The 18,250-nt window shown below is 37.7% G+C and overlaps 1 protein-coding gene across 1 annotated transcript in view; it reads right to left on the reverse strand.

The window, feature by feature from the left end:
- Positions 1 to 6,362: 6,362 nt before the first annotated feature.
- LNX2 (ligand of numb-protein X 2) overlaps positions 6,363 to 18,250 on the reverse strand; it is a 33,119-nt gene continuing 21,231 nt past the window's right edge. Inside the window, exons 5-9 of the mRNA XM_049778223.1 lie at positions 18,087 to 18,236; positions 16,343 to 16,520; positions 15,274 to 15,505; positions 10,840 to 10,998; positions 6,363 to 8,960 (exon numbers count right to left, since the gene is read on the reverse strand). Of these exons, the coding sequence (XP_049634180.1) occupies positions 8,825 to 8,960; positions 10,840 to 10,998; positions 15,274 to 15,505; positions 16,343 to 16,520; positions 18,087 to 18,236 (855 nt within the window). The 3' untranslated portion in view covers positions 6,363 to 8,824. The remainder of the gene's footprint in view (positions 8,961 to 10,839; positions 10,999 to 15,273; positions 15,506 to 16,342; positions 16,521 to 18,086; positions 18,237 to 18,250) is intronic.

Below are 18,250 nucleotides of genomic sequence, written 5' to 3' on the forward strand. Positions count from 1 at the left end.
GTTCCACTTGACCACTCTTGAACTAGGGCTCAGTGGTTGGATTTTCTCTTCACTGGAAACCAAGCGTCATGATAGAAGAAAACAAAGCAGGCTCTAAGAGAATTTTGCAAAACAGCCTAAATGACAAAGCACAATTTGCAGGTGAATGACTTTGCCAAGCTTCAAAAGAAGACATGAGTGCCACACAAAACCACAGTTGCCAGGGCTGTGGCCACCTGCTCTGGCACAAGGAGAAAGGTTATGGGCTGGGTCTCTATGGTCTGTCTTGACTCTGGCATTTGATGAAGTTTTAGCATCTCTAACCAGAGGCCTAGAACTAGAAGACTGCATTCACACGTCTACTCCACTTCTAAAGAGGTTTCATATTGCCGTTAAAATTAGTTCGTAGAACAGTTAAGTGGATGGAATTTATACTGCAACATGTAAACATCTCATAAGAATCATGAGTTCTTATGAGAAAAAATACTTAAGACCCTAAGGACTTGAAGCCTTCCCTTTAGCTGGCTCTTAAGAGAATACAAACAAAGTAGAAAGCACGAATTCCTTGCCCATAACTACAGAACAGTGTCATTGCCAGTGTAATCTTTATGGTTTGTCTACCAAAAAATATGAACAAACGAAAGAAACTGGATTACCAGATAAAAATAAATGTTATAAAGTGATTCAGGTACAAAGAGGGATAGCACAGTGGGTAAGGTACTTGCTTTGCACACAGCAAACTGGGATTTGATCACTGGCACTGCATATTGTCCCCCTAGCAAGACCAGGAGAGAGTTCTAAACACTACTGGGTATGGCCCCCAAACCAAACCAAAACAAAGGAATCCAGAGCCTAGCTATATATTATGCTCATAAGTGGGTGCTAAATAAATTCGTATTACATGACCAACCACATTAGGCTGAAACACTGACACCATAGAATATGGGTCAGGTATTATTTTTCTTTCTTTTTTTTCTTTTTATCACACCTAGTGTGACCAGGGGATCATATGCTCAGAGGATCATATGAGGTGCTAGGAATTAAACACAGGTCAGCCACATGCAAGGTAAAATGCCCTGCTCACTGTACTACAATTCCAGTTCCAACATGGGTCATCTTCAAGTGCTTGAGGTAAGTTGGAGACAGTGTACTTGTACTTTAAGGCTACTCTACCTTCCATTCTAGAATGCTGACAATAACAGCCAGCCTGAGTTAGAGCCTACACCCATAGTAGCAGTCACAGTTGGAATAAGTCTGAATTAATGAGGCTTTGCTCAACTGCACAAAGGTATGAAAATCGAGTTAACTACTTCTTAGAAGAAGTTGAAGTCCAGGTTTGTTAGCTTCAAATTAAATTTTAACCAGAAAGCTTCACACATCTGAGGAATCCAAAATCAGCAGTCTGTTTTAATATATAAGAAAGAATTCAGTTCAGAAGTGACAGAAACAAAATATGCAGAGCACAGGGCAGGTGAGAAAGTATGATATAGGGACTAAGTCCCTTGCTGCTTGAAAACTGATCAGACCACATAGGAGGCCGAGAACCTTCTCAATCTATTTTCTAACTATTTCTAAAGAATCTGTTTCTGGGGGTTGGAGATAGTACAGTAGGTAGGGTACCTGTCTTGCATGCAGCCAATCTGGATGTGGCCCTCCCAGCACCACCAGGGGTGATCCCTTAGCAAAGAACAAGAAGTGAGCCCTGTGCAGTCTGGTGTGGCCCTAAAACAAAGATACATTTAAAATATTCTAAAAGGGAAAAGAAAAGCCTGTTTTTATATAAGTATCCATGGGAAAGTTGCTGACAGTGACCCTAAAGGAACTGTACTTTTCCTCTGGAAAACAAAATAAAAATTTCTATAGTAACTTCAAACAAGATAAAAAAAAAAAAACGGAGGGCCGGAGAGATAGCACAGCAGTAAGGCATTTGCCTTGTATGCGGAAGGACAGTGGTTCGAATCCCGGCATCCCATATGGTCCCCCGAGCCTGCCAGGGGCGATTTCTGAGCACAGAGCCAGGAGTAGCCCCTGAACGATGGTGGGTGTGAACCCCCCACCCAAAGAAAAATGGGAGTGGGGTTTGTAATTTCAATGCCAGGCGTCTGTGAAATATTTCCTTCTCTCAGAGACTCCCAGAGTCTCGAGGTCAACATTAGCCTGAACCCTTCTCTGCTGTTTTTCAGTTGTTCTTTGAAAGACAGTACGGGAATGGTAAGAACTGTTGGGACTGTGTTTGTGTGTTTGGATTTTACATAGTTTAGAAACAAAACCTAGGAACTGGACTGATAGCACAGTGGTAGGGCGTTTGCCTTACATGTGGCAGACCCAGGGTGAACCTGGGTCCAGTTCCTGGCATCCCACATGGTCCCCAAGCCTGCCAGGAGTGATTTCTGAATGCAGAGCTAGAAGTAACCCTGAGCGCCTCTGGTTGTGGCCCAAAAACCACACACACACACACACACACACACACACACACACACACACACACACGCACGTGAAACGAAACCTAAATAAATCTTAGTCAAAATAAAGTGGTAACAACAACCAAGTGGAGAAGAAAGCAGAGTGGAAGTACAAATCTGCTGCCACATTGCACTATAAAGCCAAGTGGGGGGTATTTTGGGGTACAGAGGGAAGGCAACTTGAGACATTTGGTTAAATAGCACAAAGACTAGCCACTAAGGGTACAGAAGCAGTAGAATAGAACATGAGAAGAGAGCTAGAGGAAATTTAAAGTACAATATTCTTGCCCTACATTACCATATTAATTATCCCAGCAGTTCAGCACTGGCCATAAAGGGGGCACACCCTTTTAAGAAAGACCTTAGTCAATTGTCATTGGCTGCCTGGAACTATAGCTCTGGCCCTTCACACTCTGGCACAAAACCAAAAACAAAACAAAACAAAACAAAACAAAAAAACAATGAAAGAAGAAATTCTAAAAGTAGATTTAGAAAAAACAGAGCTTTTTTTGTTTTTGTTTTGGGGACACAGTCACTGGTTCAGGACCCCAGCTTTTGTTCAGGGGATCATATTAGTGGCTAGAGACAAATCAAGGTCTCCTGCATGCAAAACATACATTGAGATATCTCTGACTCCTAAAAAAATAATTTTCTTATATTCTTTCTATGCATCTGACTACATTAGAAAAATAAACCAGTTTATTATATCATTATGCAATTGTAAAGAGAAATTATAAGTTGAGGAAATATATTTGTACTAACTACAAATATGTAGAATAAATAATTCCAAAAGTTCAATCAAGTGAAATATAAATAGCCCATCAGAAAATGGTCAGCTACTCAACAAAGAAGAGACTAGAAGGGCCAGCAAATCTGAGAAAACACTGGGCTTTACTAGTCATCAATATGGTGTTTGTCAACAATACATTGACAAACATGTGGAGCAAAAGTCATCCACATGACAAGTAGAACTGTGGACCAGCACTGTGGGCTATTCATTATCCTACAGCCCCACCATGTCCAAACCAAACCAAAGGCCAAGTCCCTTCCCAGAGCAACCAAATCAGTACTAGGTTCTTTTAAATGCTCTCCAGGTGATCCCTCTGTGCACTGAGGCTTGATACAGAACCACTGTCCTGGACCTAGAGAACTGCTGGGCAGATGGAGACTTTTTTTTTTTTTTTCTAGAGCCACATCCAGCTGAGCTTAGGGCTTGCTCCTGGCTCTGTGTTTAGGGATCACTCCTGGCAGTGCTTAGGGGACCATATGGGGAACAGGGTAGAACCACAATAAAATCAGGGTAGATATTGTGCAAGGCATATTCCCTACCCACTATACTATCTCTCCAACCTGAGTTTTGCTTTTGAAGTGTTCATAGACACCCAAAAAACAAAATAAATGTCCAGCAACTACATAACAAGCATAAAACTGCCATAGTTATTGAATAGATAGCAGTGAAAACCAGCATCATAAATGAAAAATGAATGTACTGGAGCAAATGCATTTAGATACAGAAGACCAACTATTCGGGACACCTTTTATGTAACTGAACTGTATGCACAGCAATAAAACATTTGAAAGGTAAATATGTAATTATAAAGATGTACAAGGAAAGATCAGAAAGTTGATGCAAACAGAAAGTAAAACTTCAATAACTGAAGCTGGGTGGAGAGTAGTGTAAATTTATACAACTTTTGGGACTGAGTGATAATACAGTTGACAGGGCACTTGCCTTGTACGAAGCTGGACCTGGGTTCAATCCCAGGTGCATTTTATGTTCTTCCAAGAATCAACTAGAGTGATCCTTGAGCAAAAAGATATGAGTAAACCCTAAGAACCAACAGGTGTAACCCCCAAACCAGACAGAAAACAAAATATTTGTACACTATTTTCTGTCAGAAATCGTTATAAATTTTTTTTAAAAAGTGAAAGAGCACAAAGTGGCGGTAACTCTTTTGGGAAATTTTACTATGCAAAAATAGTCAAGGAGGGGATAAAAGGACAAGCTTGATAGTCATGACCAAAGACTTCCTTCTTCCACCCACTAGGACTCCACTGCCAATGCCAGTGGGCCCTTCACTTCCCTGAGAAGATCAAAATAGCACAAATAGCCATAGTTTGAGAACAGAGATTTCTATCCAAAAATGTATATATGTGTTGAGAGGAGAGAAGAGAGAAGGATAGAGCATAGAGGAGGAAGAGGAGGAACAGAGTGAAGGGAGGGAAGGAGGAAAGAGGTAAGAAAGGTCAACAACAGCCAGAAACATGTTGACATATTATACCCTAGATATGACATGAGAAAAATGACACTTTTTCTTGTCTTCCCTCTTCCTCCAAACCTGTAACTCTTACCTAACCAAGAGGATACAATAGCAGTCCAATTTCAATAGTCTATCCTACAACATCTCTTACTGGGACTGTGAAACACTGTCACAACCTCAAGAACAATAAGTCTACTAAAAGGTCAGAGCTTTGTGCAAGGTAGGCCAATGCCAGGGCCTAAGGGGCCCTGACAACTAGCTCTGACATACTGACAGGGCCAGAATCCTGGAACAGAAGAAAAGATATGCCGTATAGATCCTTCCTCTGGGAAGATCTTGGGTTTCAAAAGACACAGTCTTTGGTACTCAATGCTGTTTCAAAAAACACTGATAAGAGCAATCAAATATTTCCCAGGTAGGTTTCTGCTTTCTTCTTCCAAATGCATGCTCACTGACCATTAAAAACAGGGTCAAACCTTTTCAAATAAGTTAGAGAACAAAAGGTTTCCCCAAAGAGGTAAAGTCACTGAGCAAGTCAGTCCACCCAGACACTGGAATGAGCAGTATGTTACAGAGTCCAGGAAAGGTGGAAAGTAAGGCAGAGGGAAGGAGTCAGGAGTGAAAGCCTTTATACTTTACAGTTGCCCAGCCAGTCTGACTTTTTCCTGCTGATAATGAAGAAGCACTGAAGAATTTTAAACAGAGAAAAATTAAGGTAAAAAAGATGATTAAATAAAAAAAGATCAGAATAAGGGTTTAGAAAAACTATTCTGAAAGCTTAAAAGCTTCTAAGTTTGGAGTGAGGGGGTAGGAAGCTTGCCTTGCAAGTAGTTGACCTGGATTTGATCCCTGATACCTGATATGGTCCTCCAAGTCTACCAGAAATGATTGCTGAGTACAGAGCCAGGAATAACCTGAGCACCGCCATGTTTGGCCCCAAGACAAAAAATGAAACAAAACAAAGAAGGATTGATAGATTAACGCAGGCAAAGTTTGGAAAAGCATAAATTTCATACCAAAGGGCCCAGGTTTTGGTGCATAAAAAAATCTTCAATCCACAAATGCAAGGGTTACAGATGTAGGCATTAGTGGAGTTACCTAACACTACTTAGATTAAACACGGTCAGGATCATAATAAATGCAAATACAAAAGCCATCCAACCTTCATTACAAGGACACTAATTCTCCTGAAAGTGATACACAAATGCAAGAGAGAACTAGGTGGGGCATCTTTCAAGCTCTACCCGAAAACTTGCATTGAGGGAAATACAGAACAGAGAAACCATAAACCTGTGTGAAGGCAGGCCCAGGGGCCACAGGGAGCCTGTTAAGTAAAAAATGGAAGATCAATGTTACCACAGAGTCACCTGTGATATCCAAGGCACTGTCACATCGACATGCAACATGAAGCACATTTTAGGTGCTCCAGAGCCACACATACTAGACAAAGCAGTACAGAGGTATTGCATGGACAAGCAATTTTGAAGGCAGCAGGGATCCTACATGTTCTGCTGACAGAAATGAGAGTGAGACTGTGGTTTTGTCGTCTTGAAATTTTAAACTTGGGATTACTATAAGTGGTGCTTGGCACAAAAATGAAGATCAAACAGTGAGTTCATATCAGCTGCTTAGCAAAGAGGCAAAACTACTATTATGGAAAAAAGGGGGCTTTTATTTCCATTCTGGATAATTATCACACCATTGTTTAAACACATCTAAAAACTGAAAAATAATTTAAAGTGAAGGCACAGAAAATCAAAAGTTTAACCATTTAAGCTTAAAATGAGGAAATTCAAATACTTAAACAGTAACAATTTATGAACAAGTTTCTATCACCAAATATTCTAACCAAAAGCCTTAGCTTTTTGTAATAAAAACTGATGGCTTCAGCTTGATTCCAAGATGTTTATGATAAAAAATTGAAAAATTCTTTTTTCAAAATACTCATTATACCACTGGTTTCAATTTAAGTATCTTATATATAACAGTCTCAGGATATTTGTTGATGGATAATCACTTCCCAAGAAATAATGCATTCTTATAAACTGTTTAAAAAAATAGCAAAGTAGGTTATAAAATTCTGAGGAGCAGGAAAACAAACTGTTCCATGTCAATTCAAATATCAAAGCATTTTAATATCAAATTGCTTCAAAAATTAATCATATAACAGTAATATACTGTATGGGGCATTCCACTGTATCTTGGTTATGGGATAAAAATACAGTATCGCTAACAAGTTGAACAAATTAGTAGCAATTACTGCCACTATATATTCAAGAGATATGTTTTAAAAATCATTATAAAAGTAATGAATATTCAGTGACATGCAACAAATACAATGACTCTCAAATGCAATTGTTAAATTGAAAAGAAAGTGGTCATGCTTCAGAATATACTGTATTCTGAAATACATTCTCTAATTATCAATACCATTTATTACAGAGGTCACTTGTAAGTTAGCTCAGATTCTGAACTAGGTTTTACAACGAAACACTTTTTCAAGTATGCATAATATCAATAAGATAAAGGTATTTTTTTTGTATTTACTTCTTTATATGTTCTTGCAAAGGGCAACTATGTTGAAAAAATAAGAAAAAAGTGTGCTGGTCAGAGCTTTTAAAACCATATGAAAGAAAATGAAAATAGTCTAGTGACCAACAAATGATTGAATGATACTAACACCTTAAACTTATTATTCCAGATCAAAAATATTAGCTTTTCTGTTTTTGCTTGTTTGTTTGTTTTTGGCCACACCTGGCAGCGCTCAGGGGTTACTCCTGGTTCTATGCTCAGAAATCACTCCTGGCAGGCTTGGGGGACCATATGGGATGCCGGGATTCGAACCATTGTCCTTTTGCATGCAAGGCAAACCCCCTACCTCCATGCTCTCTCTCCAGCCCCAGCTTTTCATTTCTGTTTTTGTGTCACACCTGGCAGTGCTCAGCATTTACTCCTGGCTCTGCACTCAGGAATCACTCCTGGTAAGTGCTGGGGACTATACTGGGCCACGGGAATCAAACTTTTGTCAGTTACTCGTGTGGCAAGAGCCCAACTCATCCCACAGTCTTTTTTTTTTATATATATAACTATGTTTATAAGAATAGGAAAAAGTAAATTTCTGAGACATTAAGACTTGCTCAGAATAAAATTTAAAAAGTCTACCTTTACCTACTAAAATGTGATATTGAGTGTATATTTAATAGCAATACGTTTTAGCTTTATCATCTAGTTTAATTGCATAAATCACAAGAACATTTCCAGCCAAGACTGTTGATAAGTATAGTACAAAATCTAGAATATCATTTTTAGAAAAAATTGCTTCAAAACTCTTCCTACATAATAAAACATTCCTTTGGAAATGAATCTTTAATGCTTTTTGGACTATTCAAGTAAGTACAGCTTTTACCATCTCCAGCACTAAACTATAATTATTCTCCAAATTTCTTTGTCATTGGGTAACATTATCTTTTATTCTCTACTATCCTAATAATGGCAAATTATTTTTTAAAACCTCTTTAGTGATGGCAGACTTATGTCTCATCAGCCATGAGTACTGAGGGATTAAAATAGAAACGAAATAAGCCAGAATAAAACCACCTTATAAACAGTATGAAATTTTGAAATGTTGGCACCAAAAAAATATGGGTAAAGGGGTTTTCATCCAAAATGAAAATGTACTCAGGCACAGTACTAGATGCCACAGTGGCATCTTGCTACAGGCTTCATGGACACCAGTCTTGGTGCATGTGTAACTCATTCGATTGAAAATAAAGAGCCACCAGAAGTCTGCTAATCAGCTAGCTAGTTGGTCATAGTTCATGCAGGTTCACTCATGATCACAGGCCACACTTGGACAAAATGGGAGCCCAGACTCTGAGAGTATAAACTCAGAGTTAGTGGGAGATTCAAGTTGAACTGATACAAGTTGAAAGAAATGTGGCCAACTTGAGGGAAATCATTGAAATAAAAACAAAAGTACAATCAGAGTAGCTTTTGGTCCTGCATATGTGTACCAGTTATGTCAGTAGCTCCTGACTACCAGAAACACAATCAAATTATGGGGCTTTCTTTCCAAAACATCGAAAAAGGGAAGACACAATCCAATTTTAAGTTTTAAAAACTTCACACAAGGCTTCCTGGCCAGCAAATAACTGTGAGAGTGACTTTGTTCCTCTGCTCCTTCAACATAGGAACCAATGCAGAATGGCTCATACCTACAGTTGATATGCCATTTACAGCTACAATCATATCACCACACCTGGAAGAACAAAGAGAGACTGTTACTGTTGTCTTGTTAGGAAAAGCAGTCCTGAGAGATTTGTGTAGCATGAATAACCACAGACCCACTAAACCGCTCCCTATCAATGTAACCCTCTTTAGTAACTGGTGAATAATTTTCTATTAAATATAATTCAGAAAATTAATCTGTTGCCACACTAAAAATTTATAATCTGGCTTCTCTTCAGATCGCATAAATCTTTCGCCTTTTACTAAAAAAGTAACAACTTAAATATTTGGAAGGGTTATTGTTTTTACTGTTATTTTTCTGTGCATAGAGTTAACTGAGTGCTCAAATTGCAATCTTAAGCAGTTTTATGAGTGATATTTCTTTTCTGCTAGCTACTGGAGCTTTAAGTTCCAAGCAGAATTATCAAAGATGGATGACAATTCTGAAGACATGACTATCTTTCATGATTTTTGGTTATTAGTTTATAATAAAAATAATGCTATTTTGTTGTTAGCTACTTCAACTTCCTTTTGGAGATAGGTAAAAAAATTACAACTGGGGCCAGAGCGGTGGCACAAGCAGTGAGGCGTCTGCCTAGCCTGCGCTAGCCTAGGACGGACCATGGTTCGATCCTCCAGTGTCTCATATGGTCCCCCAAGCCAGGAGTAATTTCTGAGCACACAGCCAGGAGTAACCCCTGAGTGTCACTGGGTGTGGCCCCAAAACAAACAAACAAACAAAAAATTACAACTGAAACCTAACTGATTTGAGTAATCTAGCTAAAGGAATTAGGTTAGTTCAGTTTTCCTTGTATTTTTCCTAACATAATGATTTTCCTATCTTCATATAATAATGATCTGGATCCTATTAACTCTGACCAAGTTGTCACAATATTACTTATAATTCATTTGCAAATGGTATAATCCCCATTTCTGCAGTTTTCTATCAAGTGTGTCAACATTTATTATAGAACAGTTTACTTAATCCACAACTAGGTGCCAACATCTTAAAATCATCCATCTCCTCCTTTCTTCTTGACCTGATATTTGTAGGAAGAAAAGAGGCTACACATAAGTCCTGTCTTCCCAGTGATGCAAATAGCAGAGGAGTTAATGGCAAAAGCTCAGGGCTGGAATTACTGGGCGGGGATTACAGTAATCACTTTTATCTATTTGATTGTGGGCAAATTTCTGCATTTTTTCCCAAATCTTAGTTATTTAGAAAAACAACCTTTACTTAAATAGAAATAATACTCAACTTATCTGTCAAAAAGATTAATAAAACAAGAACCGAGCACTGTTCCTACCACACTTTAAGCTACCACTCCTTCATTCACTAGGTATTTATTAAAAACTTAGTATATATGCAAAAATGGCAACCAAATCCTTCCCTGCTGGACTTGCATAAACATGTTAGTACATACATTTGAGTGCTGTAGAGAAAAATAAAGCAGTCATCTAATGACAGGACTAGACCTAGTGTGTCATGGAAATAGTTCTCAGAGCTAGTTTTCAAGTCACATTGCATGTAATGATAGGTTTCGTTCCTATCATTAGATTAACAAAATATAGTCATGAGTGACAAGATAGTAAAGATAATGCGTCAGTGTAGCTCAGAAATGACTTTTCTTTCTGTAAAGAGCCAGAAGGTAAATATTTTAAGCTTTGTGAATCATATCATCTCTGTCAAGTACATAGTGGCAGACTGACTCAACTCTGCCACTATATAGTTCAGAAACATCCAGAGCAATATGTGATCAAATGAGTGTAGCTCTGTTCCAATAAAACTTTATTTGCATGAACAGTTAACAGGCTGGGTTTGGAGATGACCCAGACTTTAAACTAGCTGACTCTGACCTAGATCATGACCATCACATACAAATTATATCATTACATATAATAAGACTTACTTTAATCGTCCATCATAATAAGCAGGAGTTCCCAAGACAATGGTTTTAATGAAGAAAGGCTGATTGGTGTGGTTCTCTTCATAGCCACCAACAATACTGAAGCCCCAACTCCCTAAGTAGCTTCTTCGTAAAACTATATCATGGCAGCTATGCAGAGCACTATAAAGAAAAACAATTAAGAATATCTTAGTGTGGAGGCTATCGTAGCACATTCATCTTTACTACAACTTCATATGCTATTCATTTTAAATATTTTATTTATTTTCTGGTTTCTGGGCCACACTACCAGTAGTGACTCCTGGTTCTGCACTTAGGGCTTATTCCTGGTGGAATCGAGAGGCATATGGAATGCCAGGGATTGAACCTGAGTTGACTGTATGAAAGGCAAAAAACGCCTTACCAGCAATATTATTGCACTGGCCTCTCCACACTGTATTATGCTTATAATCCAGGAAAATAAAGGCTTACCATATATATTCAAGTATAAGCTGATTCCCCCCCCCCCCCCTAAACTTACCCTAAAAACTGGGAAAACTTAGTGACATGAGCATAAACTGAGGTGGAAAATGCAGCAGCCACTGGTAAATTTCAAAAATAAAATATATACTCAAAACAATTATAATAATTGAGGAATCAGTAGGTTAAATGTTTTTCAATATTTATTGCTAAAGAAAAACTAAACTAGCAACAATAAAACTTTATATATAATGTGCAGAAAACCGTAGCTTAACAGGTAATCAAGCTAAATCATAAAGGTTAAAATCCTTCAAAATTGTATTCCTCCTCCTCCTCCTCATCTGTATGCCCAAACAGAGCTTCAGCTGTATCTGATGTGAGGGTATCAGCATAGACATTGTCATCATCAATGAGTTCACAGATATCATCATCATTGCTGTCGGTCTCATACAAAGCACAGAATATTGTGGGTTAAATACTTCAGTAGCGTTCAGTTCAGTTCTGCCATCTACCTTTTCAGCTCAGCTTCGAATTGTGGACTGAGCTGAAGCAGCGCCTCCTCCAGCAGACGGCAGATGACTGTGTGTGCACAGAATCAAATAACGTGTATGACCCTAGCATAAGCTTATACTCCAGTATCTAGGTACTTTCCTTTTTACTGTATTATTTTGATCAATTTCTAAGTGCCATATGCATTCCTAGTTAAGATTCAAATTTCTTTCCTTTTAGTCTTCTCTTCCTACATGAAGACATCTTTTCTCCCTGCACATACACAGCTTAAATTAACTTTGTTTACAGATTTCAGAAATTTGTAAGAAAAAATAATTCCCTGCCTAAATTTACGTGATAAGGTCCTCAATTTTGATTGCTTATTTATACTGACAACATTTCTATCTACAGGACTATGAAAGTAACCTCAGTATCAATGAGCTAAGGACTCAAATGAGCAATAGTGCAGCTTCCCAAAAAATATAAGAAAATTTGTTTTTAAACCTATACCAGGAGGTAATCATTGCCTTTTCCTCCATTATATAAGATGTTTTCATTTTATGTGAGATTCTAACAAAATAGGGAACTCAATATGGAAAGCATCAACATACGTAAACCCATACCCACAACATACACACACTCTTTTATCAGGAACATTGAAACACGAGAGAGATAAAATGTTGGATTGGTAAAAATATGGTTTGGTGGCAATGTTCAGGGAGGGAGGGGGTAAAAAACCAACAGATTTATACTTCCTTAAGTCTATGGTCTTGGAAAGAAATAGTTTAAAAAAAAAACCGCAAAAGACCCAAATGGCATAGAAAAATATCACTTCCCAATAAAATACCTTTCATTTTTAGATGAAACTGGATTTGAAGATTATCTTACGTAGTATAAAACAAATAGTTTTAAATAAATAAGGCCATTGGTAGCTAAACAACAGCAGCTAGTTGTTGAATACAGGTCTGTATATAACAGAGACTTCTGAGAATCCACAGAAAAATGATTTTTTTACTTACAAGTACCCTTCTGGCACAGGTGAACTCAAAATAAATTTTCCTAGGCCTGCACTAGTGACTGTTTACAAATATGAGGCCTTAAATTTGTTCTTGCTGGGACAGATTCCTGGTGCCAAAAGTGTGATGCCTCATATACAGCAATCAAATTGGGATCCCAGACAATAAAACAACAACAACAACAACAACAACAGGGAAGGGCAAAATGAAAACAAGCTCTTACTATTCTCTTCTCATCTAAAAGCTATCACTCTTCCAAGCACACTGGCAAATGCTCTAAAACACATACGAGGTGACCATACTGACCAAACATCAATGAGGTAACCATGCTGACCTCTTGTATGAAACTGCAATATACAGAACTAATGTCAAAAGAACAGCAGGCCATGGAGGACTCTCCCTGCTCATTGGCACTGATGGGAACCCACTCAGCTGCTGCACAGTAAAGACAAATTCTCGCTCTCTGGCCTCTGAACTGTGATGGGGTCTTTGAAACATGCCATGGTGAAACAGAAAGTCAAAGTATTAGACTGTGTAATAAGACTACTCACAGTTCAAATCATATGTATGTGCATATAAATAAAAGAGCAACCATTTAAAACTTTGACTTTTTACTGAAAAAAATTCATTTTCTGGCTGAAGGTAAAATGAATAAACATACAAGTTACATGATTTCTCTTATTTAAAAAACATTCTGCCTTTTTCAAAGTCCCAATATAAGGCTCTGAGATATTAATGCTATTCTAATGTTAGGCCTTTCTAGTTCTGGGTTTTGGTTTCTTTTATAGCCAGTAAGAAACTCATTAGCAAGTTAAATTAACAAATAAAATTCAATAATGCCTTTCCCTCTACTATTACCATTTATATGAATGTACTTTATAAAGAATATAGTACTGGGCTCAAATGATAATATAACAGGAATAGTACAGCTTTTGTCTTGCATGCATTTGACCTAGGTACGATTTCTGGCATTCCATATGGTTTCTTGAGTCCCCTATGTAGAGTTCCTCTAAGTGTAGAAGGAGTAAGCACCACTCGGTATGCCTTCACCAAAATAAACCAAACAACAACAAAAGAATCCAGTACTATACAAATGCTATTTATAATAATAAAAAAGAAGGCTGATGGCACAGAACTGACATATTTTTATTCTAAGGAATTGATCTTTTTTATTTTTTTTTGGGTCACACCTGGCAGCGCTCAGGGGTTACTCCTGGCTCTACACTCAGAAATCACTCCTGGCAGGCTCGGGGGACCATATGGGACGCCGGGATTCAGACCACCATTCTTCTACATACAAGGCAAACGTCCTACCTCCATGCTCTCTCTCTGGCCCCCAATTGATCATTTTTATACTTAGGTAAAGAGTTAAATGCCTCATCACAGTTCAGTGTTAGGATTTTTATATACATGGAAAATTCAAAATTATTCATAAAAATAATAGTAATACATACATTCTTCCTATGTCTGTACCAAATCAGACAACCATCATGTTTTGCTTTCAAATGCTTTCATGAGCAACAACTGACCATCTGCTCAATACACTGACTTCACAGGTATTGTGATGGCAACATACCCTTCCTACAGGTACTTATGAGCAATTATAGCTGAACAACAAAGGTCTGGTGTTGAAGACAGTTAACAAAATAGCTGTACGGTCAATAAAATAATTGTCTTGAGTTTAATACGTTCGATATACATTGAGCTTCACAGTCTGCCTTTCAAGAAGGAATTAAAGGATTTGAAGGTAGCTTTAGAAAGGAGATTTGGGGGTATGGAAAGACCTCTCCTGTCCTTACCTCCAACTCTTTGTCTTGGTTTCTCTTGGGAGACTGTACATGAAATTTCAGCAGGTATCATTGGACACTGGCAAATGAAAGCTCTTCTAAGCAAGGAACTGCATATTCAGTATCACAGCTAGTCTACTTAGTCTTATTTGCAATGTTCAGAATGGCTTGATTTGTTTTTATAAATAACTAGCTTTTAGAACTTAAGACTTCTTATTTTTTTCTTATTAAATTTATCTTTCAAATGTAAATAATCTATGCTTTCTTTCTTTCTTTCTTTCTTTCTTTCTTTCTTTCTTTCTTTCTTTCTTTCTTTCTTTCTTTCTTTCTTTCTTTCTTTCTTTCTTTCTTTCTTTCTTTCTTTCTTTCTTTCTTTCTTTCTTTTTTTTTTTTTTTTTTTTGTCACACCTGGCAATGCTCAGGGGTTATTCCTGGCTCCAGGCTCAGGAATTGCTCCTGGCAGGCACGGGGGACCATATGGGATGCCGGGATTTCGAACCGATGACCTCCTGCATGAAAGACAAACGCCTTACCTCCATGCTATCTCTCTGGCCCCTATGCTTTCTTTTTTAACTTGACTCACTATTGTTACTTTTTCTTCCTAGTAAGTAGAATGACTGCATCTTACAACCATGCAGGTTGCAATTATGATTATTCCATAAAACAGCAAAAGAACCCGTCTATACCTTGGAAGCCCTAGCCACATGACCCACGACGGGGACCAGCTGGCATCATACTCGTTCTCACTCAGAGCACTTGGCTGTTCTTCTGTGGCCTGGGTTGCCTCCTCCACAATCTGGACCTCCAGGGCTTTCAGGGCCACAGTGGGGGATGCAGTGCTCGCTTTCAGCATAGCAACAGACTCACTGTGGCTTAAGTTGGTCAGATCAATGCCATTGATATTCAGCAACACATCGCCTGTTCAAATGAAGACAGAAAAATGAACCCAGCTACCTACCAAGTCACCCTTCCCCTTTAAATCCTGCTATTTGTAAATTATTCCACAAAGGTTAACTCCAATAAGGTAAAAGAGTTTAAAATTTTCTTTGCAAGTTTTATAATACTGAGGGAAATCCAACTAATGAAAAGCATTCCAAAACAGAAAAAAATTAAAATTAAATAATTTCTTAACACACACAGTGTGATTTGAGACCTTGGGACTTACGTGGAACCCCTTATCATCAGCCCTACTTTATTTAGCTTTGTAAAAGCCTTGGGCATTTTTATTTCTTCTCTGAGCCTCAGAGGTTTCTACATTTCTTTCCAACTCAAAATTTTACTGATGCTTTACTTTCAGAAATAATTTTTTTTTTTAGGCCATACCCAGCCTTTGCAGGGCCCTGCAGGGCTTGTGGATCCAATGGGGTCTGAGGATTGAACTCAGGTTAGGCACATAAAAGGAAAGCACCCTACCTGACAGTCTATTGCTCCAGTTCCTAGAAATAAAATTTTGGTGTATTATTTTTTCAGTTACATAGTTATATTCATAAAGAACCATACACTATTCACATAGCGTTAACATTATCAGAAGAGTAAAGAAAAGATATCCCTAGATCCACACAAGAAAAATCAGAGCCTTGATACTTTATTAATGTTGTATATTATTAATTAATCAACTTGTTAATTAAAAATAATATAACAAAAAGAAAGAATTTTTAAAATATATTTAATGGAAAATATCTAATGATTTTTGTTTAAGATGTAAATTAAAACAAAGGAGACTATCTGGTGACATTTTTCAAGAGTCTATTCTACCTCTTTTGATTCTGCCATCACGAGCAAGGCAGCCATGAGGCGGTACACTGGTCACAAAGATGGGCAGTTCACCACTTTTACTTCCTCTGCCACCAGCTACAGTCATTCCAAGGGACTCATGTGGTTCCTTTTTGATGGTGATGTGTTTTTCTAGGCATGTTACACACTGGGTAAGATCCTAGAAAGTGAGAGGGAAAACTTATTGAATAATGAATAATATATAGCTTAAGTGAAAACAGTTTAAATGAAAGAAATACTATTGTTGCAATTAACTGGTCAGTTTTTCTCAATTTTGTTTGTTTGGGGACCACACCCAGTGGTGCTCTGGGCTCACTCCCAGCTCTGTACTTAAGCACTGCCCCTAGTGGGACAATCTATATGCAATAACTCCTGTTCCAAATCCCTATTCCAAACAATAACCTTTTTTATATAATTATCATTATGATGGCAAAATTATAGACTTCCTTCATATAGTTTAGTTTCTATGTTGAAATGAGAAGAGTTTGTGCTTATAATTTATCGTAAGTATTAACTAAACCATAGCCCAGTGACAAGCTGGGCTTAGGTTGTACTTAAGCTCAGGAAACCAGATAAACCTGATAAGCTCAAATACTTGTGCCTGTTAGTGATGCTTTTTATAGGGTCTCTGCAGCATTCCAAAGTAATTATTCTCTCTGATACTTTACTGACATTAAGAAGTCATTTTAGTACATCAGAAAAATCTACAGCTTTTAAGCAGACATTATCATTACCATCATTATTTTTTAAAATACAGCTGCAAGAAAACACTATCATTCTAAAAATCCTTGTCTATTGGATTTGAGTTTAGATAAAGGCTCAGAAGAAGTAAATAATACTAACAATAAGGTACCACCTTTAAAAAATAAATCAACAATTAAAATTCTAATCACAGAGCAAGAGCAGGAAACTCAAATCTGACTTCCTGTACCACATTTGGTTCCTCCAAGGCCTTACTTCAGTGAACAGTGAGAGTCAGGAGTAAACCTTGAGCAAGGAAGTTGTGGCCCCAAATCACAAAAAACAAAATTTTTAGCACAAATAACTAGTAATTTATTATAAAATTATAAAATATTCAAATAAAAATTTAAAAAGTATCCAACATATAGGAATCTTAAGTAATCTTTATAGTACTTTACAAGCTATAACATCAAAAGAAATATGCTACATAGTAACCTATCAAAGGTTATGATTTATGCTTTATACTCACTTCTAATCTTGTTGTAGGCAACCTGCCCAACTACTAAGTATAGACTTGCCTTTGTTATGGTTTTTCAGTCATATTATGAACTATTACCAAAATGAGTAACCCAGGATGAAGCTCACTTTTCAAGCAGGATATTTCAAGAAGATCAAACACTTTTCATCAATGATCTGGCAGAGAAATAATCCCTGCTAGGAAATTGTCTTAGGGAGCTGTAGTGATAGTAGGGCACTTGCCTTGCATGTAATCAAACTGGGTTTGATCCCCAGCATCCCATATAGCTACCCCAGCATCACCAGGAGTAATTCCTGAGTGTAGAGGCAGGAGAAACCCCTGTGACCATAAAACTGTTCTTATTGACCGAGGAAATAAAAACTGCTCAGTAATTCTCCAAGAAATTAAAGATACATTCCACCTCCCAAACAGCTATAATCACTTTTTCCAAGAGAAAAACAGTTTTTACTCTTAGAAAGCAGCAGCAACCCTCTGACAGTATATATGCACAATCACAGCCCATCTTACCTTATGTGAGCTGGGTCTGCTGGGATACATTGGCTGTGTGTGTTGCTGCTGGCTGCTGCTCAGTGCTCCTGCTTCTCGGTTACTATTACTATTACCAGGCTGGGATTTCCCTGGTCGAGCAATTGTTAAATTCACTCTTTCTCCACTAGCCTAGAGAAAACAGA

The sequence above is a fragment of the Suncus etruscus genome, chromosome 8 (genome assembly GCF_024139225.1).
Source record: "Suncus etruscus isolate mSunEtr1 chromosome 8, mSunEtr1.pri.cur, whole genome shotgun sequence".
In the NCBI taxonomy this organism is placed as follows: Eukaryota; Metazoa; Chordata; class Mammalia; order Eulipotyphla; family Soricidae; genus Suncus; species Suncus etruscus.